This window comes from Falco peregrinus, chromosome 5 (genome assembly GCF_023634155.1).
Source record: "Falco peregrinus isolate bFalPer1 chromosome 5, bFalPer1.pri, whole genome shotgun sequence".
Taxonomy (NCBI): Eukaryota; Metazoa; Chordata; class Aves; order Falconiformes; family Falconidae; genus Falco; species Falco peregrinus.
Genome location: NC_073725.1, coordinates 63,949,079 through 63,972,864, shown reverse-complemented (window position 1 = coordinate 63,972,864; position 23,786 = coordinate 63,949,079). Strand labels below are relative to the sequence as shown.

The 23,786-nt window shown below is 44.3% G+C and overlaps 1 protein-coding gene across 14 annotated transcripts in view; it reads left to right on the top strand.

Annotated features, from left to right (window-relative positions):
- The window catches only part of MAP4 (microtubule associated protein 4), a 170,785-nt gene that overhangs the window by 121,239 nt on the left and 25,760 nt on the right, over positions 1 to 23,786 (top strand). For all 14 annotated transcript variants that reach the window (XM_055803557.1, XM_055803551.1, XM_055803558.1 and 11 more), the window contains one exon: positions 23,190 to 23,290. In XM_055803557.1, coding sequence (XP_055659532.1) covers positions 23,190 to 23,290 — 101 coding nt within the window. The remainder of the gene's footprint in view (positions 1 to 23,189; positions 23,291 to 23,786) is intronic.

Sequence of the window (23,786 nt, the reverse complement as noted above, 5' to 3'; positions counted from 1 at the left end):
TAGAAATGAAACAAAAAAATATTCTTGTACTTCTGCTTGTTCTAAACCTTCCTCAGAAAGAACTGGCATCACCGCTGTGAATTCCAGTCTGCTGAGACGGGCTGAGGTAGTTTATCCCTGCCCTTAGGCGCTCTTAGTTTTTTGCCTTGTCATCAGGCATGAAACTTTGTTCCTGTTTCTGTGGAGTTCCTTGCTGCCAGTTTGCATGATGCAGCCACTAACTTAACAAACATAGAGCTCAAGTGCGCCTTAACATGCTGGTCAGGTTTTTGAGAGGTTTTGTAATTTTAATGAGTGTTGCATAACCTGAAGTAGTTCTATTTTAGTGAAAGCAGTGTTCTCTGCATGAACTTGTGCCTGCAGAAGTAATGTTCTTTGGTGCATGATGCTACAAAATAAAGGAAAAGCTAAAGGCAGCATCTTTTTAAAAAAAACATTTCTTTAAAGCTTTTCCATTGTCTACTAGAAGTCTATATTTTCCTTTGCTAACTGCTGTATTCAAGGGAGCAGAATTTTAGTAGCAAGAAAGAAAAGCTGCTCCAGAATGTTTTGCACAGGTAATGTGGGTACGGAGTTGAAGGATTCCTGGTTCAAGTAGCACTTCAGCCTGTGAGTAAGTTGGTACATACTGTGGCTCTGTAAGTTTGCGCAGGACTTTGATAATACTCGGTTGCTTTTCATCTTTCAGCACTTCATAGACTCAACAGTTTGGCTTTTTTAAGAGAAGCTCTGAATGACTGAGCTTGTTTTGGAAATGTCGGTTGACAGGTTCCTACGGCAGTTTAAATCCGAATGCTGTCGGGTGCAGGGTGCTGAGGCTGGCAGCAGCCCCAGCCCCTGGCATGGCTCTGGGCAGTCTCATGGTGACCGTGCAACAGCTGGGCTGAGTGACAAAGCATAAGTTGAAGTTGAGCTCTTAGCAGTGGAGGAGCAGATTTGCTTTGCCATCCAGAGACGTTACTGAGGTTGTCTCTCCTTCCATCCACCGCCCGGCTCATAGCAAAGCAGCTGTTCAGTGAGTTGTGAAACAACAGCAAAAGCCCGGGCTGAATCCCTGAGTTGGCCCAACTGGTGTGGAAGTGCCTTAGGCTGAATCTGAGGGTGAAAGAGTGAATTCATGCATCAGCTGAACACAAGTTAAAACCATAATCAATGAAGGGAAAGGTGTTGAGATTCAGGACCGTGAACATGAGTGTGCTTGTTTACTGGACGGAGAAGGAGCTACAGGGATCCAGGAGATCACTGTTATAGTCCAGTTTTTCACTAAGCTGTTGAGGCCATGGACTGTACGTACCCTTTACGTGCCTGTTCATCCTGCTGTTAAGATAACAATTGAAAATATAAAGGTTTTTTATTTTCACTGGTCCCCAAAATGTGGCCAGCGCTTCATCTGTATTTGTCAGGTGGCACTGGGAAGCTCATACTTTGCAACACCTAGCGTCCGCCCATATAAGCTATTTTTCATTCACCTGGTGAGCAGTCAGGTCTACTATCAGAATAATGCATGTAGGTATTTTGGAGGATTGTCTGCTGAAGTTTGGTAACTAAAATCTCTTTAGCCAGGTTCCCATGTCATCTTACGCTATGCATTCTAGAGCAACAGGACGGCTTTCCTAAATGCATCAGCTCCTGTATGTACTACTAAAATAGGTATGAGCTTTGTGATACAGCTCCCTTGGGAGTCATGGCAACTGTGATGCTGCAGATTTCTCACACAGACAGTGGTTGTATGTATCTTTCATAAATTAGGCCTGCAAACTTCTGTAATTTTTTTTTTCTAATTTTGACTTTGCAGCTTAAAGTTAAGAAATGGTGGATGTAAGGTTGTTCATGCAATTTGAATTTAATCCCTTATCTATCTTTTGGATTTATTTCAGCTTCTCGGGTTTTGTTGTTGCCATTGTAAGAACTGCCCTAGATTCTTCTGGAAAATTATTTTACACCTTTTAATGTCAGGAGGCAGCTGAGATGATAACCAAAACATGTCAGATCAGCCTTTAAAATGTGACTGAGCCTTTATGCTACCTCTTGTGTGGAATTAAAACTAAAATTGGGAGTTATGTATAAACCCCAGGGTCCTAAAGTCTGTACTTCCAAGCAGGTGCCCTGGCTGATGCAGGGGATCTGATGTTGAGGAGTGGTTAACGGAGGAAAAAACGGAAGGTTTTCATTCATCCAATGCTGAGCGTTTTGGTTCAGATTTACTGCTAGCATCCCTCTTCCCTTTGGTCCTCAAGCTGTATTTCAACACTGAGACTTTCAAAAGATTCTTTTTTCCTCCAATCTATCCTTAAAGAATAGTCTATTTGAAAAAAAGAAATTGATTTGTTTCAGTGTTTTGGATTTTGTATCTTCTTATGGTTTTTGATTTGCATAAGCTGTTCAGGAAAGGGCCATTTTCGTGTGCATCTGTTACAGCGATGCTCCAGTACTTAATGCTGTGGGCTTTGGTGCTGGCAGGGGAAAGAGCTTATTGCATAACCCCATTGTGTTCTAGACAGTTATGCTTCGGAATTATTCTCCCAACCATGGAGAGGCCTGTGGAAGTGGTCATCTCATGCTTTAGTTACCCCCTTTCCTCAAAAGCTTCCATCGCAGCCTCTGTCGCTGCCTTCTGCGGGCACCCTTCCAGCGCCAGACCTTTCAGCTGAGCTGATGACAAGCTGTCTTTGCAGCCCATTGGCACAATCACCGCGTGTAATACAGTACATATTTCTCAATATGACAGTTCTAAATCCCTTGTGTGTAAATAAGATACGTTCACAAGGAAGAAATGCCATCCCTGCTTAATGACAGTATTTGCTTTTCTTTTACAGCCACAATGAAGCCCTTTCTCTAAATATTTTCTTTTCCTGACTGGTTCCCATTATGTTGGTGTCATTATAATGTTAAGTCGGTTTAGCATTTCCACAGTAACCTTTCATTCATATAATGGCTGTAATTCTCCTGTGGGACCCCAAACTGTAATTGGGTTTGTCTAATCTGAGCTAATCAGCTATGTGAGCACGGTGGGGCAGTGGGCTGTGTGGGTGTGCATCCACCTCACCTGAAGTCACCGTCACAGATGCAGTTGTGGACAAGCACCTCATAACAGCAGTGGTGCTTTAATAATGCTTTTGAAATGCTCAGAATTCCATCACATTGCAGCCTCTTCAGTAATTAAGACCTGCCTGCTTAGGTGTATGAGAGAAGTGAAAACCAATGTCACCAGCCAATTCTCATGCCGGTATTAAAAGTATTTATGAAACAGCAAGAGAACTTCACTATTAAATGCTTCCCCCCTACATTTTTGCACGCGTGTGTTTGATTCTCCTAATCGTAATTAAAAGACGAGCTGAGCTTGGAGGACATTTTTGCAGATCTGTAGCTTGCAGATAGTGGGAGCCGAGAGGCCTGTTTGCCTTCTGTAGAACCAGTGCTGGGCTTGGAATGTGCCGTTTATAAGGCTTGCTCAGAACAGTTGTAACTGTTGCCCGTCTTTTTTGTCTTCCTTTTTTTTTTTTTTCCTGGTTGGTTTTGTACTGCATGTTACATTAACACTGGTGGTTTCTTTAGCTGGAAGGTCTCACACAGCAACTCTCATTTTAAGCTGGCACCCTATACTCTTTGGCTAGGACTTCCTAAGCTTTGTTTTCTTTCTTTATTTTCTGTTCCTGCTCATCCTTGACACTCTGACCTTCAAGAAAAGCTGGGAGCAAAACAAATGCACTTCTGTTTGTAAATTCTGCCAGGTTAAGAATGTTGAACACATTTCCTTAGGGATGTTGTTTAACTTTCAGGGGATATCTGAGTTTCAAGCATTATCTTTCCTTGCTGGTTCATTGCTTGTGTATCATTCAGGTGATTTTGCTTTGCTTCTTTTCAGTTTCTACTTTCAAATACTCCTACAATAGCCAAATACTGATAAGAGTTTGAGTAGGAAACGCTCTGGAGTGTTTTAATTTTGGTTTTGGCTGATCATTAGGATTTTTAATGTATTATATGTAAATTCTAAAGTAAGCAGGGTTTGATGTGTGATTATCCTGTCCTATAGAGCATGAGGCTTTGTTTAAGTATCATATGGCTCCACACCTGTGAAATGTTAAGTTTGTACCACAAAGTTATGATGGCCAGAACACTAAATATTCTGGTTCACCTTTTTATCCTTTAGCCTGGCTCCTTCCAGCCTGCGAGATGAAATGAAGCGTGCGAGTTCAGCGGGTAGTGTCAGACTTCAGGCTTCATGTGTTGATGCTTGTTTCACACACAGTGAGTTTTGGGCTGAGCACACAATGTGTGTGTGTGTGAGCTTACAGATGAGCAAGTGTGTAAATTGCAGTTTTAAGGCCTTGGCTTATATAGACAGAGTGTGTCCATGATGGTTCTGATCAGTCTGATCACTGACTGTTATTGGTAATAACACTTAATTAGAGATCACATTAGTTGGCAATGCTGGCAAGGAGTAGCTCATCATCCTGGAAAGTGATGTTGCCTTAGAAACCAGTGCAAAGGACTGCACAGAAACGATTGTGTTAGATTGGGGAGGGGGGGGAAGCAGAGGCATTAGAAGGGATAAGTAATAGCTTTGGGAGTGAAGCAAAAATAGAAACACTAGGCTGATTCATCTGCTGAGGCTGGAAGCTTGCAGATTGGGTATTAAGTCGTGACGTGTTGATGTAGTGATTTTAGCCTGCTCTGGTTATTGGCACTGCCTCAGCCTGGGCAGCCACATTTTACCTGGTAAAGCCCGGTGAAGTGGATAGGGATTCTTTGCAGCTTCTTCAGCACTTCCTTTGGGTATGCCTGCCTTTGTAAAATGCTCCTGTTCATAGATACCATATAAGCATTGAAATACATCTACGCAGCTCAGATAAAAGACTACAGATGTATTTAATGTTGGTACTGAAATTTGTGCTGTATGTGCTCAGCTTCCCCGACAGGCTTATTTGTGTCAACTGTACTTGTAAGAAAACACAGGATTTAATGATGATAAGAGGATGGGAACAGGCAAAATATAACCTTCCTCCTTGTGAAACAGGCTGCTGTCTTGCCACTGGAAGGTTGCAAGAAGCTCCAGGCAGTGGGTGAGACTCTACGTCCAGAAGCTGGACCAGGGTCTGACTTGCAAGAGCTTTTAACAATTTCCCTGCCATTATCGGACACATTCTGGAAGATGGTGGAGAGCGAAAAGGATTGTGAAACCCCAGATCTGGTATTTGAAGAGTATGAAATCTTCCTCAAAGTTGAGCTAAGGGTAAAAGCAGTGGTTGTGCTTCCTTCCAGGGAGTCTGACTGGCCCTTCAAAACCAACTCTTCTTTAGCATGGGCCTTTCCTCATTTGAGTGGTTTTTCAAAATCTGTCCAGCTCTTGTTTTCTGAACATCCTCCCACCCTTTTCTGCTTATCTTCATTGACTAGCTTCTCTTACAATTCTTTAGAAAATTTAAAGTTTGTAAGAATCTAAAGGAACAGCTGGGACGAAAGCTCCGGTGTGAGGACTGCCGGTCATGTCTTGTGAGTGGCGATTCCTGGTCTTGCTGAAAGCTTAGCACAACAACCGTGGCATAGCTTCAGGAGCAGACTATTAATAAATTTAAAGAGAAAAATGCATTTGTTAGAAGGTAGAGGTTAGGGCACGGGAACTGAGAATGAGAATTGGAAACAACATGCTATGGGCAGGATGAAGCTGTTGAGAAGCTGTGTATGAACTCTACATTACCTCCATTAATATCCTGAGAGATTAAATATTAGATGACTTTGGAGATTTTTTCATAGCTTCTCCTGCTTCTGAGTATCCCAGGTGTTGAATATGGTTCACTTCCTACATTTTAAAATTATTAAATAAAGTAGCAGTGTTGGTTGTTACTGGCTGTATATTGACATTATGAGTCAGGCTTTTCTTTCCAGGGATGCAAATTTCTTCTGTGATACTGGGCTCTGAGGTACCAGTCCCTAAGTCAGTGAGGATTTTCTCCTCTGTCTATTACAAATGGTAGCTGTTTGGGTTGTTTTTAGGAAAAAAGAATCAAATAAAAACCTACTAGGTGGCTTCAGGTAGCTTTACAACTTTACAAACTTGCCCTTGCTCTTTTTGAAGTGTATTAGGTGATCTCTAATGGACTGAGGTTTGCTGCAAAAATCTTGGTTTGGAATTGACTGAGCGGCAGAGGAGTAACTCTAATTACATGGGATGAGATGACTTAAAGGTCTGCCAGTTTGGGGGTCAAGCTAAATACTTTTAGCATGAGCAAGCACTTGCAAACAGTCCTACATCAGTTTAGGAGAGAGCATGCAAGCCTTGAGCTAAGGTCCCATTTTCCACTAGCAAGACACCTATGAATATTTTAAAGTAGAGAAAAAATTGTTGAGGCCTTTTGAGAAGTGAAGCTTGTGGGTGGAACTATTCTGGTTAATTAGAGGGTGTCATGAAAGATTCATATAACTTTACAGTTCCTTAGTCATTGTTTTTAAATATAGCAGTGTCTGAAATCCAAAGCTTAAATACAAGTGGATAAATGTGTGGATTGTAGCATTTCTCAGCAGCAGGTTAAATTCAGGGGGCGTAGTGTAGCTTCCAGTTTCTGAGTGTGAAAATACATTCATGCTCGGTTAAGCTATAGCGGGGAGTCCTTTTACTGCATCAGCTATAAGGACAAAATTTTCTCCCAGACTGGAGTCTATTGATGTCCGTAATGGCCAGTGTCTGTAAAGTATTGTAACCCTGGTTCAAAGAAGAAAATTTGCTTTAGTCAAGGATTAATCTGTACCAGGCACTTAAGAAAAAAGACGACTCTGCAGTTTGGGGCTAATGCAATCGTAGCAACCCAGCTACTGGCGGCTGACTGGCTAGAAGCAACCTCAGCCCTCTTGGGTAGGCTCCCAGTTTAAGCAGGGAAGCAGTGTCCAAGTCAAGAATCACAGTTAGAAAAGCCTGGTGGAGGATGCTGGGTGTAGAGGCTTCGCAGGATGGCTGAGTAGTGCACTTAGTATGTGTTGAGGCTGGTTTTGACCAGGTGAACACAGAGTATGAAATGCTAGGTGTAAATCAAGTGCAGTAGAAAAAAAAATCAGCTCAAAAATATTATCAGATATGTTCACAGTTGAACAAAAATATTTTAAAATCATGTTTACAGTATTTAAGACTGCAAAACCTCTCCCACCCTGTCCTATTTAATCCTTTTGGGCATTGTCCACTTGCTTGTGTGAGCGATACGGTTTGTGAATTGTGAAATCCTCATTACAGCAATGCTCGTGATTGCTGTTGTGACTCCAAAAGAATATATTAAAATTCACTGAAAACAAAGCCCTTATGCTGAAAGAGATCATTCTGCGCTGCGATGTTTGGAGCTGGGCTTGTTTGGGGGGTTTGTGTTTTGTTTTTCTTTAAGGGGAGGAAAACTGCTGACCTGAGTTCCTGAGTATCCTTAAGAGTGGTTCTTCAGCAGGAATTAATACTTCTAAACACATTGATTGTAATAGAGTTTGACAGAGAAAAAGGAGATGGCAACGTTTCCCAAAACGTGTAACAACCCAAGAAACACTGCTCACAGAAAAATCATTTTGCTGAGACGATTAAACCCCACTGGTGTCCAGCCAGAGATGGATATTTCTGTTGCAGAAGTGTATTTCTCTTGATTTATTGGTGTGGGTTTTTGCAAAAGAACAAAACCTGCCGTTTTCGTTCGAACTAGTGGCTGAATCCAGTAAATGAGGCGTGCGGCAGGCAGGGGGTGGGGAGGGCGTTCTGTCATGAATGCAGGGGGCTTGGTGTGTCGTCACCGGCGCCAGCAGCGCGCTCAGCTCGCTCAGCGCTGCTGTACAGCCACGGGAGGAGGCAAAGCGATCGGAGATGTCTCTCTCGAACAAGCAGCCCGCATCGCTCTCTGAATACAGCCAGCTGTGCAAAAGCAAGAACACGGAGAGCTTCTCGGAAGCCTTCCACTGCATGGAGTCCCCGAAAGACTTCGGCAAAACTGAATTCGAATGGCAGAGGACTGAGGGGAAGCTTAATGAGATTGGCTTGAATGTAAACTCAGGGGGACCGATTAAGGATGGGCTCGTTAAGACTGCTGGCTTCACGGATGAGGACAAGCTCTGCTTCTTTGAAGGAAAACTAGACAAAGAGCTAAAAATAGCTCAGAAAGACAAAAGAGAAATTGAGGTGCAAGGCAAAAAATACCAGGCAGCTGCAGGTCACCTTGAGAGCTGGTCTTTGATTTCCGAAACGTTCCCTCCTGCAGAAGGGAACTTTGCAAACCCTAAAACTACAGATTTTCATGTGGGACAGGCAGGACCTGAAAAACCTAGTCCAGGGCTGGGTAAAAATGAAGCCATCACCGATCAGGAGAAAGCAGCCGGGAAGGCTGGAATGGAGACCAAATGCCAGCCAGCCCCGAACCTGCCCAATCTGTCTGTGTCGGAGAGTGCTCCCAGCAAATCCGTGAAGGAACAGGAAATCAGTGTCTGGAATCCAAATTTCCACCCTATCCTGCCCAATGATTCGGGGTCTAAAGAAGCAACCGTGAAAAAAGATGGAGCCCCCAGCTATTGTGTAATTGGGGTGGTTAATGACAACTATGTGCAGAGTAGCTTTTCTTCCTCCTCAACAGCACCTAAGCCAGAACCTCCAACTACCACCGTAGAGCTTGCACAAGATGACTCCAAAAGTAGTCACTTTAACAATACCGCTGAAATGGAGGAAGAGATGGAAGACAAGCTGAGCTGTGCAGACGACGGCAGTTTTCTGAACAGGGCTGCCCACCAAAGGAAGGCAATGAGGCGTGCAATGTCAGAGTGCTCTCACTTGTCAGTGCCCCTAACCCTTAACCTGGCTGATAAATACCCTGAGCCAGTGCTTAGAGAAGACGTTGCTACTGGTCTGCTCTCTCCTAATAGCAGCCTGACCCAGTGCTCGAGCCCCACAGCCAGAAAGCCGGGCGCACCGATGAAAAGGTCAATGACCGTGTCAGAAGAGCAAACATCTGTCTGCAGCTTGGGTCCTGAGCAGAGCTGCGCAGGGCTGCCCAGCCTGGTGGTGAAGGAGCATCAGTCCCTGCTGGCAGAGGAGCCGGCTGCCAAGAAGAGAGAGGAGTGGAACAGTGGCAGCAACTCGGTCAAGAAAGAGCTGGGCAGCCCAAGCTTGTATCACAGCAAGCTGGAGCAAATCCCTGAAATCAGCAGCCAGGACAAAGAGAGGGAGGAGGAGGCGGTGGTGGCGAAGAGGGAGAAGAGAAATGCCACCGATGGAGCTGCCGGCTTTGATGCTCCCAAAAGCAAATGCACCGAGATGGAATCCACCAAAACTGCTCCACTGGAAAGAAAAGAAATTGAGGTCAGCAATATGCAGAGCTCTCCGTCTCCCAAGCAAGGAGATTTACCACGTGATGGTATGTTCCTAATTTTTACCTCCCTGGGGAGTGAGCAGACAGTAGCTAGAAAGCAACTAAGTGACTTTACAGGCTGCAGGCAGAGGGGGGGGGCAGCTCAGTACACCTGAAAAGAGTAGCGTGGTTCAGGTTCCTATAGTTAGAACAAAGGATGTGGTTTGGGTAGATGAAAATGGAGGAAAAACATGTAAAAAAAACAACAAATGCCTGGCTGATTCCACAGCATCTCTTGCAGCACCAGCTGTTAATTGCTTGCTGGGATCCTAAACCTGGCTAATAGATTTTAAAATCTGTGGCACCCACAGCAGTCTCTCTTCAGTACCCTCTTGCCACTCCCTCTTGTGAGCATAGGTGCCCTCCTGATTTGCAAGCTGTATTGTTAGAGCAGCGTTATCAAAGTTAAAACCTTCCAACCTGTGTCAGAAAGGTCTGCAGGTTGTGCTTTCCCATTAAGCTTTTAGTGCCTCTTGGTATTTCTGTTTGAGGAGGCAGCAGGAGCAAGTCGGTATAAGGATGTATGTAGTTACGCTCTTCCTGACTGTTTCAGTGCTGAGATTCCAAGTGGAATTTCCCTGTTACTTTCTGTAACCTCTTTCCCGAAACCCCAGTTACAATGGAGCCTTTCCCACTGCGACGTGTGAATAGCAGCTTGTTTTACTTTGTAGTGGTTTGTTGTTTCGATAGTGCTGTGATGGATGAGGTCAGTCTTCCCGGATTTAAAATCTGTGAGAAGAGTAGTTAATCTTTGTTCTCCAGCCTGAAACAACATCTCTGTCCCTCTTGCCAGCTTCAGCCAGCAATAAACCTGCTTTTTTCCTAGATTATGGGTGCGAGGATTGTCTATGTGCTTTGTCTGTTCCCTGCGTTAACAAGAGCTGTGCGTGGGAAGAGGAAAGAAAATGTGTTGGGGAATAAAGACAAAAGACTTGCATTGAGTATTTTTGCATCCAGTGACGACTTCTGTAGCAAACTGGTTTGCTAAACATTCGGAAGACTAATCTAACACTTGATATTGTCATACCCTGGGCTGAGAGTGACATGCCGATGTGCAGAGGGATGCGCTGCTCAGGTGGAGCTCCAGAATGCTGGGTGCGGGGTGCTAGCAGAGCTCCCCCACGATGCGGAGCTCGGAGCAGGATACTGGGCTCTGCTCACAATCCCGGTCAGTCACCGTCTCTGGTTTGCGGTGTGTTAGTGACACCCAACGGTCAGTCACTCAGCCCCTGCATGCCTGCGCCAGGCTCTGCTCATCCCTCCTTTTCCAGCTGTCTGTAATTCCTTTCAACACTGTCATATTCTGTGTCTAATTAGAGTTTTACTTTTCTCTATTCATTTATCGTGAGATGCTTCAATTTCCAAGACTGGCAGTCGGAGATCTGTAGAATGAGGTTTGGGCACTATGAACCACCCCTCTCTGAAGTGCCAACATGTCTTATCGCCTTCCCCTTTCGTTAGCTCAGTGTTACCTTGTTCCTTACGGTCTACTTGGTGTCCAGATTTTAAATAACTCTGGCAGCCGTGAGATGGAGTGCCAGTTTTGGTGGCAGCACATCATAGATTGCAGGCATCAGTCCTGCCGAGCCTGAGCAGAGATGTCAAATCTTTTCACGCAGGCAGGAGCCATCAGCTCTCCTGTTGATAGTTGCCAGAGCGATCCAGTGATCCTGGCTGTGAGCCACAGTTGGAGGGGACACCTGGAGACGTGTTTGCTTGGGCACGAGCAGGATCTGTGTGGCTCTGTGTTTGCCTGTGCTCAATTTTGCACGTAAACACGAAAGGGTCATCAAACTTCTTGACACCTTAAACATGATATCAATAAAAGCAATGCTGCAATAGAGGTGGAACAGAAAAAATAGTGCTGTGTTTGTGCACACCTTCCACGCCGCAGAATTTCTGGGGCAGTGGGGTTTGCTGACACCTGCTCTGCAACTGAAGTTTATTTGCGACGAGGCAAATTAGCAAGGAAGTTCATATTTTGGACAACCAGGAAACCAGATTTGGCTAGGCTGGCAAATTCTGTCAAGCTCAAGAGGCAGCCGTTTCAAAACACAGATATGTGGGATCTTTAAATCAGAAAAACATTTAAAACATAATTTAAAGTGGATTGACATGTTGTCCCCAGGGGGGCTGAGCATCAGTGATGTAAAGGTCACTGAAAGATATGAGTGCTCGGAGTCTTTTGGTTGGATTGTTTTTCGCAGATGGCTAATTCATATTGCCAAGCTTTCTTTTAAGTATCTAGGTTTAAAATTTTGCTCTCATAATCTTTATTTTAAAAGCTAGTTTATCGTCCATATAACCATAGGTCTGAGTGTGAACTGATACAGTAATAAATGAGGTAGCAGACGGCTCCTGGGCTTCCCTGGGGCAAGAACACCACAGAGTTGTAACTAATTTTTTACTCTCTTCTTCAAAATTAAGAGCTGATTAGGTTTGGTTTGTTCTGTTTTGTACAATGCATTGGTAAGAAATAAACTCTGGATTTATTCTCTCCTGGAAGAAAACATAGCAGCAGGTGCAGTTAAATGTTTTCTTTGCTTTATATATGTGTAGCTGAGAGAGAATTTTTGGAATACAAGAGAAAACGGACAAAAATTCCTCAGATGTTTCTGAAATTATTTCAAACTCTCTGTGATGAGCTTTTGCTTCCTCTCCACTGTTAATAAGCAGAGAGGCGGTTATAATAAAAATAACTCAACCAAGCAAGCTGTCTTGGCTGTAAGTATGGAACTGATTCTAAATCTGTCCTTTGCATTTTATTCACGGCTAAATTACCCTTTACCTGACGTGTCCTTGTCAGCTTCCCCTGCTTCAGTCGTGGCATTCACCTTGCAGGTCTCCTTCCAGTCACAAGGCAGTGTGTGCAGAATGGCCAACGTACCTCTTGTATCTGACAGAAACAGAATTTTCCTTCTTTTTGTTAATTCCTCTATTTTTCTGCCTATCTGTTAGTTCTAAACCCAGCACTTATATTTGGGGTGGCAGCTTTTGCCACTTGCACTTTCTTTCATCCTAAAAATTCTTGAAGGAGTTGTCCAGCTTGATTCCCGTCATTTGAATGGCATCTCTCTGAACTTCTGCCAAAAGTGGACTTCCTTGGTCCTGTGCACCCAGGGTTGGGGGGATTTTTGCTAAGCATCTGCTGTTCCTGTGCTTTTTTTAAGGTGCCCTAAAATTGTACATAAAACATTTCTTTCTTGCAAATAGTTTGGTGTTAGTATGATGGCATGTTTAGTTAAATTTCATTCTAAAAATTGTCAGAAAGGCATACCCATTCAAAACTCACGTACCCACAACAGGTATTTTAAGGAAGGAGATCCTGGCTGCGGATTAGTCCTGATCAGAGCTGAGCTGTGGAACTTGTTCTGGTCCCTTACTCCTTCAGCAATTACTGCAGATTCTCACCAAAACAAGCGGTCACATTGTTTCCTGCCCTGAACAGTAGCTCTGATGCATGTTCACCTTGTCTGCAAGCTGTTGTGTGTTTCATTGCACATACCTCGTCACCTCCAGTGGTGTCCCTTAGATAAGCAGTGCCATTCACTGCCCTCACCTTCTGCCTTTTCTCATTTTCTTTACATTTCCTCCAACTTGAAGTATTTTCTGCTCTGAAATACCAGGAATTCCAGCCTCCACTGGACCACACTCTGTTGGGACCATCACCTCTCTGATACTCAACAGCTCAGTGTGTGCATCAGAAAAATAGTCTTGGTTTTCTGATTCTATTTCTTTACAAATCTATAAGCAAGGTGTGCGGTCCAACATAACTTCTGAATCTTCTGCGGGTTTTTTTGCAGCAGAACACTTTGCGGTTTATACCGCAAAGGTAAATACAGAATCCCAGACTTCCAACATGACTAAGTGAGGCTGTGATAGCCTATTGCCTCATTTTACATAGATTAAAGTTAATTATGGGATTAGGAAATAGCAGCCCAGCTACCTCATAATGAACTAATGATACTTGTTCAGGTAATGTTAGTGGTCTGGAAGATTCCTTGCCAGTTGAAGTCATGCTTTTAATGAGAAAGGAAGAAAGAAACGATTGCAGGCTGCGGGCAGGAGGGGGAAATGAAGGGACCGGTGCTAAAACAGTGCCTGATATGGGCTGTGGATAGTTCTTGGTGTATGCATCTTCAGCCTTAAACATAAAATAAACATTGGCATCTCTCTCAGAGATCTCAGGGAGAGTTTAAAATTGATGCTGAAAGTATTGTAATCGTTACATAAATCAGGCAGGTTCCCTGTTTTGCAACACACACTGTGCTTTCTCAAAAATAGCAATAACTACCGGCCAGTGGCTTACAGCAGGTGCCTGAGTTTTCCTCTTCCCCTTTCTCTGGGGAGAGCTGTGAGAAGAGCAAGGAGATGTTCAGGAGCAGAAGAGGCGTTGAGGGCAGCGTGTGCTGGCTGTGTACAGGGGTGTTGTTTATGGCCACACACTGCTCATCCCTGGAAATTCCTGCTGCAAGCTCGAGGTGCCAAGTGTGGCGGGACTTAGAGAATGGGAATTGCTATGGATGGGTCTTCAAGGTACACTGGGTAGCTTAAGGGTATGTAAAATGTCATGCCTGAAGTCCAAGGCCACTGGTACATCAGCTGGTGTAAGGCGTGAGAAGACCCCTCAGGCTGGGCTCTCTGTTGCTTGTTGTTGATACGGGATGATATGCAAGTGTTTAATGTTGGACCCATTGGATCACTGGAAACATCTTATCTTTGTGCTTAAGTGTTCAGAGGCAGGATTGTGTGTGTAATTATTTTGCATTTTGAACAGTATGGAATCGCAGTTTTATGCCTTTGGATACTGGAAATACCCCGGGTGTCGCCTGGCCCAGGCACTGCCCCAGCTCGAGCAGCCAGCTGGAAATGCTGGGAGGTTTCAGCAGCACTCAGCAGCCCTAGGGACAGCCCGAAGCAGGAGTTGGGGCAGCCGTTCTCCCCGCTCCCCACCTGCTATCCCTTCGGAGGCGGCTTCAGTTGTGTGGGTTTGCTGGTATTTTAGCCTGGCTGGGAGGTGTGCTTGGCGCTCTCGCTTTGGTTTGTCAGGGGCATGGGCAGAAATAGAGCTTTTTGTTGGTTTTATGAATGTGCTTCCACTTTTATCAATGAAAAGGGAAAAGCTCATGATTTTGTTAGCTTTTTTTATGCCCGGCATCAAATTTTTAGCACTGTATCACCATCAAAAAGAGTATGTTCATTACTTTAAATAACTGTTTGGTTTTAGTTTGTGCAGTGTTAGATAAACATGGCGAGTAGTCTGATTTAGGATTTACCTTCCTGCGTAGAAGACAGTCATAACAAATCAACCTAGGTTTACAAAATGCAGGCAAAGAGGACATCTGGTTTATTCCTCAGTTCTTGAGTGAAAATGTACACATTGATTGAGTTGCGTTCAGTGCCAAATAAAATGCTTAGCTATTCTGTATTTGGGTCAAGCAGGAGATATTTTATTTAGGCTTTTCTGGAGAGGAGAAAGCAGATAAGGGTTGTATTTCTGCTTAAACTGAGATTTGTTAAATTTGTAGATACTTTTGTCTTAAGAGCCTTAAACAAAAAGGCTTTCTTTGATGGTGTTTTTTTTGATGGAGCAGCTCCTTCTGGGTGGTGATGGATGAAGAGGAAGGAGCTCATGCCTCTGCAGCATTGCTGGTGAAAGCAGTATTTAACATGGTCTGGTTTTGGTTTTAAGGTTGTTTACGTTTAAGAGGGAGAGTAAAGATGGTCGTTGCCTTATTGCTTAATCTATTTCTCTTAATGGATTTTCAGTTGATTACTCTAATCCCTATGAGAATTATGGAGCTGTTTCATTGAATGATGTTTTATTTCAGCTTAGCCTGCTAAATATCCCTTGCTGCTGATATGGAAGATGAGTGCCTGGCCTCGTTCAGGAGCGTGTTTGAATGCAGCTGCAAGTCCCCTTCCATTTTGAAGCACATAAATGAGCCAGCCTGGATCAGTGGCCGGGGGTAAGGCAGGTGAAACTCAGACCCCTAAAACAGGAGCTAGTGCCTTAACAAGTGGGGTAGGTGGGAAATGAGGGGGTTTAAGTGATACCAACTCAGGTACCACCAAAATGCTTATTTAACTAGTCAGTAAAGGGAGAAACAAGATGTAACATTCTTTAAAATCTTCCAGAGTTCAGTACGTAATTACTGCTGTCCTTCATCTTCAGCTTTTGCTTAGTGCAGTACCAGAAGACAGAAATGCTTACTTTTGGCCTTTTGAGATGAGCCTAAGCTATGTTATACTGGGGTCTTCACCTGTTCCTTTTCATGTGGAGAATGAATTTTTGGGAATGCTTATTCTTGTATAAGTTGCTGCATGATATTTGAGCAGTAATGTGCATAGGCTTTCATTCTGAGTTGCATGATTTTTAAAACAGTGCGATAACATGGTATAGCTTTAAAAAGATACGGGTATGTTTCTATAAGTACTTTTTCCTAATTTTACTTCTTCGGGGAAGGAAACACGAACAGTGAAGCTTTTCAGATTTAGAGCCTGGTTTTTTCACACACAGTAACCGCTTTCACGAGAGCGCTTTACAGCAAAACTGATGGTTGAAGGGATCTGAAAGACTGAAGGTCTGTGTTTGCCTCTCCTCTTGGGTTCCAGCTCAGCGTCACCTCACACGAGCTGTAACCCTGATGGTTTCATTTCTGTTCTGGCCGAGGAGGAGCAATAATGCTACCGTTGTAAGGATTTTATAGGATGTAGTTGTCACAAGGATGCTTTCGTGTGGCTTTCCTTCAGCAAATTGAGTTTTAGGAATTCAGAAAGGAAGAGAAAACAAACTAGAAAAAATTATATCAATTTATAAATCCATTATGTATTTGCATTTTGAATGCAGTATGTAAATCTGTGTGTTGTCCTCTGCCTCAAAAAAGTTATAATAGAAATAGAAATATGATAAATAAAGGCACTGTATTAGAGAAATTCATATGGAGAATGGCTGAATAAACTAAGACTCTTTAGCTTGGAAGAGAGAGGACTTGGAGAGGGAGATGATTGTGACTACTGTCTATAAAGTCATCAATGACATGAAAGTTGTGAACAAGAGAAGACTGTTCAGTTTTTCTAGCATAAGAATATGGGTCATCAAACAAAAATAGCAGCAGCAGATGAAAGCAAATGATGCTGGGTGACTTCTCAGCTATTTACAGCGAAGCTGTAAAACATCTTGTGCCAGGAATTTATGGACTGTGATGTTTTATTATATCTTTTTTTTTTTTACCATGAGGCTAATAGAATATTGAAGGAGAAGTCCCAAGATGTGGTATCTCCATCCTTGGAGATGCTCTGAAGATGATTGGAAGCCCCCTGAGCAATCTGGTATAATTTGAACAGGAGATTGGGCTAAATGACCTCCAGACATCCCTTCCAACCTATTGTTCTGCTGTTCTAATGTTAAATGATTACATGGGCTAAAGGGCTGTTGGACAAGTCTCCAAGACTGCAAGTCACAGGATGGGGAGAGCGATTTATTTGAGGAGGAGGAGGAGAGTGGGGTGTTTTTTTTTTTTCTCCTTATGGTTACAAAATCTATATATAGTTACTTATAATCAGGACTTGCCTTCAAGAAGCCGTATGATTAATTGCATACAGTGTGGGCATCCTCCACTACATAGCTGCAGTACAGACTGGAACAGAGCTCTGGGGGTCTCCAGTTTAACCCCCGACTCAAACCCACGTGTAAGCAGATGAGGTTGCTTCAGGGCCTTGTGTGTCCCTTCCAGGTCTGAATGCCTCCAAGTCTGGAGATCTTGCAGTCTCCTTGGGCCTCTTCCAGTGTTTGACCTCCCTGACACTGAAGAAGTTCCTCCTTATATTTGGAAGTTATGCTGGCCATGACTGTAAGCAACCTGATCTGCTGGGACCTGCTTTGAGTGATGGGTCGGGCTGGTGACCTCGGAGGTCCCTTCCAAACCTTCACTGCTCTGTGACTGTGTCACTTGAACACTTTGCTATATCCATGCAGGCAGATTGCTGAATTCTCACAGTAACCCGGGGTAATAGGTATAATCGCATTTTGAGTTATGAGTTCAAGGTTAAAAACATGAAGTGTTGTCTTGGCTTTCAGTATGTGGGTTTGCAGTCCTTTTTGTGTTCGGCTAGAACAGCTCGGAGGAGCGGTGTGGCAGTTCGTGTCACCTGCCATTCCTTGCTGTGTTATTCTGCTGCCTCGTTCAGAAGTGCCTGCTGTCATTTCCTATTGCCCAGCTGTTCTGTTTTCAAACAGGCTTCAGCAGCTTTTGCCCCCACTTTCTTGCTGCTTTTGAGGAAGAGCCCCCGTTAGCATCTGCAAAACTCCATCAAAACGCTGAGTTTGGTTTGCCTTGTTCCTTGGCCTTTTTTAAAAGGCGCCTGTGGTTTTCAGACAGCAGAGCTTAAAATCAACCAAACTCTCCCTTATCCCACTTTTTTTTTTAATTCATTCAGAGGGAGGTTCTGTACATCCTTGTGATGTGATGGGGAAATTCTCCATTCCTTAGCTTCCTTCTAATGAAAGAAGGTCTCCTTAGAGGAAAGATAACCAGAGGAAAAGCTTTGACATCAGAGTCTTGTGGTTTACTGGATGCCAGTTTTCTGTTGGGGCTGAACAACAGGTTGTAAGACGTGCTTGAAGGCTCCTTGGAAGGTTCTCTTGAGCCGTGTTAGTGCTACATAGGAAGCTTGGGAGAGGGACTCGCTGTTCAAACAGGGATGTTTTTATAAAGAAATCATAGACAGTCTGTGTAAACATTCATGTTCAGCCTTGGAGGACAGCTTTGGTCTTAGGCAGCTGATGAGGTAGCTGTTCTACAGTGTGTTCTTATTGGGGGAAAAAGACATTTTTAAAGCCATCACAGAATCCCAGAACGGTTTGGGTTGGAAGGGCCCTTAAAGCCCCCCCAGTCCCACCCCTGCCACGCGCAGGGCCCCCTTCCCCCAGCCCCGGTGGCTCCCAGCCCCGTCCAGCCTGGCCTTGGGCACTGCCAGGGCTGGGGCACCCACAGCTGCTCTGGGCAGCCCGTGCCGGCGCCTCGCCGCCCTCACAGGGAAGGATTTCTCCCTCAGCTCTGATCTCCATCTGCCCTCTTCACCTCTTTTGATTGTTTTATATCATGTGACATCTCTTCGAATGGTAGCTCACCTGCTGCTAGTAGCCACCGAGAGTGGCAGCACGTATAGAAGTGAGAGGTTAAGTATAAAATACGTTAAGAGTCTGCTCAGACACCAGGGTTCTTGTGTAAGTAGCTTGTTATGAGTGGCTGCTCACACCTAAAAAACAGGATGAATTGCCGTTCAGGAGACTGAGCCTACTCCACGGCTATGTGGCTGGCCCCACATGCTTTATTTGCGTCACAGTATTTAAACTTGACTGTTGGAGGCAGAATTATAAGTTTCCTCATTAGTGTTTTTTTATGGTTCACTCTGCTTATACAAGACAAAGCAGAGTTAAGTTCTCCATAATTTTTAAGACCTATAGGAAGAATGTTTTTCCTTTCATCACAAGGAGCTGAAGCTTGAGGGTTTTTTGAGTGTCAGTTTTGGCACAGATGGCCTTATTTTTGCCATTTATTCTGAAAAATCACCGCTGCTTGTTTGTTAGGAGTCTTCTTCCCTCTGGCTTCAGTTTTGTCTGACACACCATGTGGTCTTGTTTGCTGGGTCCTTCATCCAGCAATGGCAAATATCTGGTTTCTGGTGACAAATTTATTTTAAGAATAGACTTTTTAACTTGTTGGCTCTAGTGTGCCTTTGTCAAACGTGGTTTCAGTGCTACAGCTCCTGCACATGGCCTTGGCTGGGTGTTACTACAGCTTTGGGACTGTCTTCGAGCATTTGGCTGACCCAGCACCGCAGTGGCGAGCGCTCTGGCAAGGCTGGTGCAGGGTCAGTAGGGAACTCTTCCGGTTTCTGCCACCAACACCTTGTGTAGGTCTTGCTGTGCTCAGCTCCATCCATGCAGGAACCTGGAAGAGGCAGCTGGTACACAGGTGATGCTGGGGATGCAGCCTGGGAAGCACTGGGAGACGGGCCACTGAGCGAGGCCAGCACAGGGGGTCACCTGGGACTTCAGCCAGCAAGAGGGTTCAAACTGGGGGATGGGGGTTTCAGTGAATTATAACATCACTGAATTTCAGCAGGTTTTTGTATGAGAGAGGGCTGCATCTGCCGGTGTCAAACTCCTGCTGCAGACAAGAGCAAAACTTTTTCCAGGAAACCATTGCAGTTGTCTTTGGTGTGCGGGGTAGTTCTTCAGTGTTTTTCTTAGAACTGGCCTGCTTTTTCCAAAGCCACCTGGAGGCAGGTAGGTACTGTCAGTACGAAGTGATGGAAGCCCAGTGTCCATGTAAGAAGTGTCGGGCCACCCAGGGGTCGCTCCTCCACACAGCACAGCAGGAGTCCCGACCATCCCTCCTTCTGCCGGCTGGAGCACGTCTGAAAGGCACTTGATGCTGCTGTTAAGGGAGACGTAAGCACCACTTGCCAAGTTTGCTGTTTTGTAATTGATACCTGTAAAACCTCCCAAACAAAATTCCGGAGCTCACGGGTTCAGTCGTTATTGTGGAGTCACTTGTTTTCTCCGGTGCACTGAGATATGAATAATTTCTTCTAGTTTCGCTCTTAGAAATTGTGAAGCAGTGGTGCCTCACAGTACTGTGAACTGACACGCACAAAAAAAGTTTGATTTCCACCGATAAAAACATACTTGGTGAGTAATGAAGGGTGAGCAGGGGATGAGGATGGATGTACCAAGCAGCATGGTGCAGCTTGCCGTTGCAGTCAGTAGCAGCGGGGAGAAAGGACCCGATTGCAGGGTTATGCCTTTGAGTTGATCGAAGGAAGATGCCAGATTGGAATGTCCTTCCCTCTCTCCTTCAAGCCCCTGTCCCCCTTTCCCCCCCGGGAGTAATTCAGCTCTGGGTGCTGACTCAGCTGGGCTGGATTTTCTCCATCAGCGAACACCAGGAGCTGCAGCGGCCGAAGGAGGAGCCCTGCTCGGGGCAGAGCAGCGCCTGCGAGAGCTCCCAACAACATGTCTTTGAAATATCTTTCAGAGGTTTGCTGCCATGCTTGGAGGAACAAGCAAACTGAAAAGTCTCTTAAATAGTTCTTGCAGACTAATGAACAAATTTGATTAAGATTTGGCAGCTTTTCCTAATACTCCCTTGTAACTAGGAAATCTTCCCAGGCAGTTCTCTGCTGTGTGTAGGAGAGAGCGCCTTCATAATTAAACGATGAATGAAAGCGAGTGTACTGATGAGCACACTGGGTTGTTTCTCAGATTGAGGCAGCACAAAACAAACCTATCCTTCTGTGATCCCCTGGGTTGTGTGCCCCGGCGCATCACAGGCTGTGAGAGGTGGAACCTGAATTATGGCCCTGTGCCCCCTGGAGCAGGGGAGTTCCCTACCCAGCTCTCCCGCGTTCATCATTATTATTATTATTTACAGATATAAGTTGTTTAACCTCTATGTGTGCTATCCTGCAGTGTAGCTCCATCAGCCTGGTTACGCTACATTTCAGGTTTACATCAAAAAAATACCCTATTTGTTTTGTGTGTTGAAGTTATTCGCTCCAAATTTCTTGTATAGTAGCCCGTATTTCATTAGATAACAGGAAATTCATGTTGTCATTAGTTTGGAAGCATGGAAGCTGCTGAGTTTTAAATCGTGAAACTTTGGAAGTTGAGGTTTTTTTGAGGACCTGCATTAGGCTCCCTGAGCAGATGAATTCCCCTTGCTGCGGGGATGCTGTGATACTGTCACCAAGCAAGAGGTTTAACGTTGCCGCTGAATTAGCTGAAATAATAAGGACAGGCTATACATGTAAGGTGACTTCCAAACGGATGGAAAGTCACCTTGCTGTCTGAGGTATTTGAGCCTGGTAGGATTCAAAACAAAGCCATCCCTAGGCATGGGGTAAGACTGGTAGGATTCAAAACAAAGCCATCCCTAGGCGTGGGGTACCGGGAGCAGGGAGCAATGAATGGACAGAAGTTTGTTATTCAGAAGGAAGAACCATTGACAACAATTGCTCTTTCTGGTGTTGCTGTAGATAAAACTGACAAGTTAAATGAGGGAGAATGTAAAGGTTTATTGAAATGCAGTGGAGAAAACCCATATAGAGGAGCCAATGTAAATTAGCTAAAAAAAAAAAAAAAAAGGGGCTTTCTAACTGAACTTGAATGATTCTTGAGAATTTTGCATTAAAAACAGTGGCCAGCCTGTACATTTTGATGCTTGTTTTCTTCACAAGTCTGTTTTGTATGCCTAGGATGCTAAACCCAGTGCTGCAAAACATTTAGTATGGCTTGGAAGCTAAATAGCTAGGAAGAGGCTAAAGTAGTGCAAGGGAAAAAAGGCTACTAAACTGGTTCTGGAGTCAGAAAAATAAAAACAACAACAAAACCGTCCTGCTGTTGAGCATCTCCAGGGCAGGCAGAAAGCACAGACTTATTTTGTGTTGACTGTTTCAACAGTGGCGTTTATACCAGTATTGAACTTTCCTCTGAGATGCTCCCTTCGTGACTGACAAGCAAAAAAATGTGAAATATAATCATTTTCAAAAGACATGGAAAACAACCTTTATACTGTTGGAATTGTTACACTATTGCCTGGTGGGCCCTTAGCATGCGCTGCAGCATTACAATCTGTTGTATTGTTATAAAAAGAAACACCTAACACAGATAACGCTTATTTTCATCCCCAGATGGCAAGGGAAAACGCATACGTTTGTGATGGGTTGATTGCACCGTATCCTTCATAAAATTCAAGTGCCGCAGGAATTGCAGTGGAAGACAACTCATAGCAATGCAATTGTACAGCAACACGGCGGAGAAGTAGCGTTTTAAAAGCTATTTATAGGGAAATTGCCTTTTGCACGTCTCATGGTGCAGAGCAGCATGGCAGTTCCGCTGTAGGATTTATAAGGTATAGGGAGAAAACTTGGTGAAGCTGCTACTAAATTAGTGTTTTGTTGTATTGTTTGCTTTGGAAGACAGTAGTTATCGTGCTGGTGGCTGGGCAATGCTTTCGAGACCGGTTTTTAAAGGGAGATGAGGAAGTGGTGGTGGCCGCTCTGCTGCTGTTGAAGCAGCGGGTGGGTTTGCTGTCCCCCCTCGGGATAACACCCTTTGGTGGCAATGGCAAAAATGAGCGATCACAGCCAAAACCTGCCAGCTGGGTGTAAGCTTTGTGCTGTGAAACACGGCATGCACAGCATGACATGATGGTTTCCACGCTAACAAGGGTCAGTATGATCCACGCACGCTAGAAGGAGATCCTGCTTTCCTGTGCGACCTTTCCCGTTAGCCGTCGGGCTCCTTTCGGTGCCGGGAATCCTCCCTGCTCCCAGAGAGCTGCAGTGCCTGGATGTGGGTGGAAGAAAGGTCAAGAAGAAACAGCCATAATGATAGGGATAGCTTGAAATAGCATCCTACGTCACGGTAAGTCATAGTGTGAAACCTGGAAGAGATCAGATCTTCACGATAAGCATTCCAACAATTTATTTTAATAACTCGAAAGTTGGGAAGGTTTGCTATTTTAATTAAACCAGAGGTTTTCTTCATCTGCTATCTGTCTTTTCCTGCTAATAATAGGAGAAATTGGATGCTAATGGCACCTGGATGAACCTGTCCTGTTACGGGGAAAATCTTTCTTCCTATAGGTGTTCTGGTTTTGTGGAAACTTTCCAGAAATAGCCAACCTGTAACTCTCTCAGTTCTCTCTCCTCCTGCTACTGTGTTGAATAATAGTACACTAAAAATATTGTATTTCAAAAAAGAACCTCAAACTTACAAAGTCTCCCCCACACACACTTTTTTTTTTTTCCCCCCCCCAGCAAAACCAGAGGAGACCAAACCAGCTGAAGCTGTGACAGGGAACGATATCACAGCACCTCCCAACAAAGAGCTTCCTCCCAGCCCTGAGAAGAAGACAAAGGTAGGTGTCGTTTCATGGTCAGCTTCCTTACTCCTTTCTTTGCTGCTTTCCTGCTGCTTCAGCTGTGGCAACACAGGTTCTGTTTTCTGAGCTGCCATTTTACTGCAACAAAGACACTCAGTTATGAAGTTGCAAACAACTTGTCCTGCAGCAAATGTGACTGAAAGTGGATTTAATAAATGTGTGGTAAGCTTTATTTAAATTAATTCTCTGGTTGGTGTTGGTGTAGAAGTAGTAAACATGTATGAGAACACTTCTGCTACACCGGTATTCTACTAGTTGTTTACGACACGTTTATTTGCATTACAATTAGCATTCAGAGATCCTGCTCGGGATCTGGTACTCTCATATTTTAGGGCTGGTTATGAAGCATGAGAGACCTACTTTTATAACCCTGCAGCATTCAGCAAAATCCAACCCCAAATTCTTCAAGCAGTGGTAGGGGCAGGGGGTTCTTGGTCCCCTTGAAGGCGGCGGATGGGTGACCACTAGAATT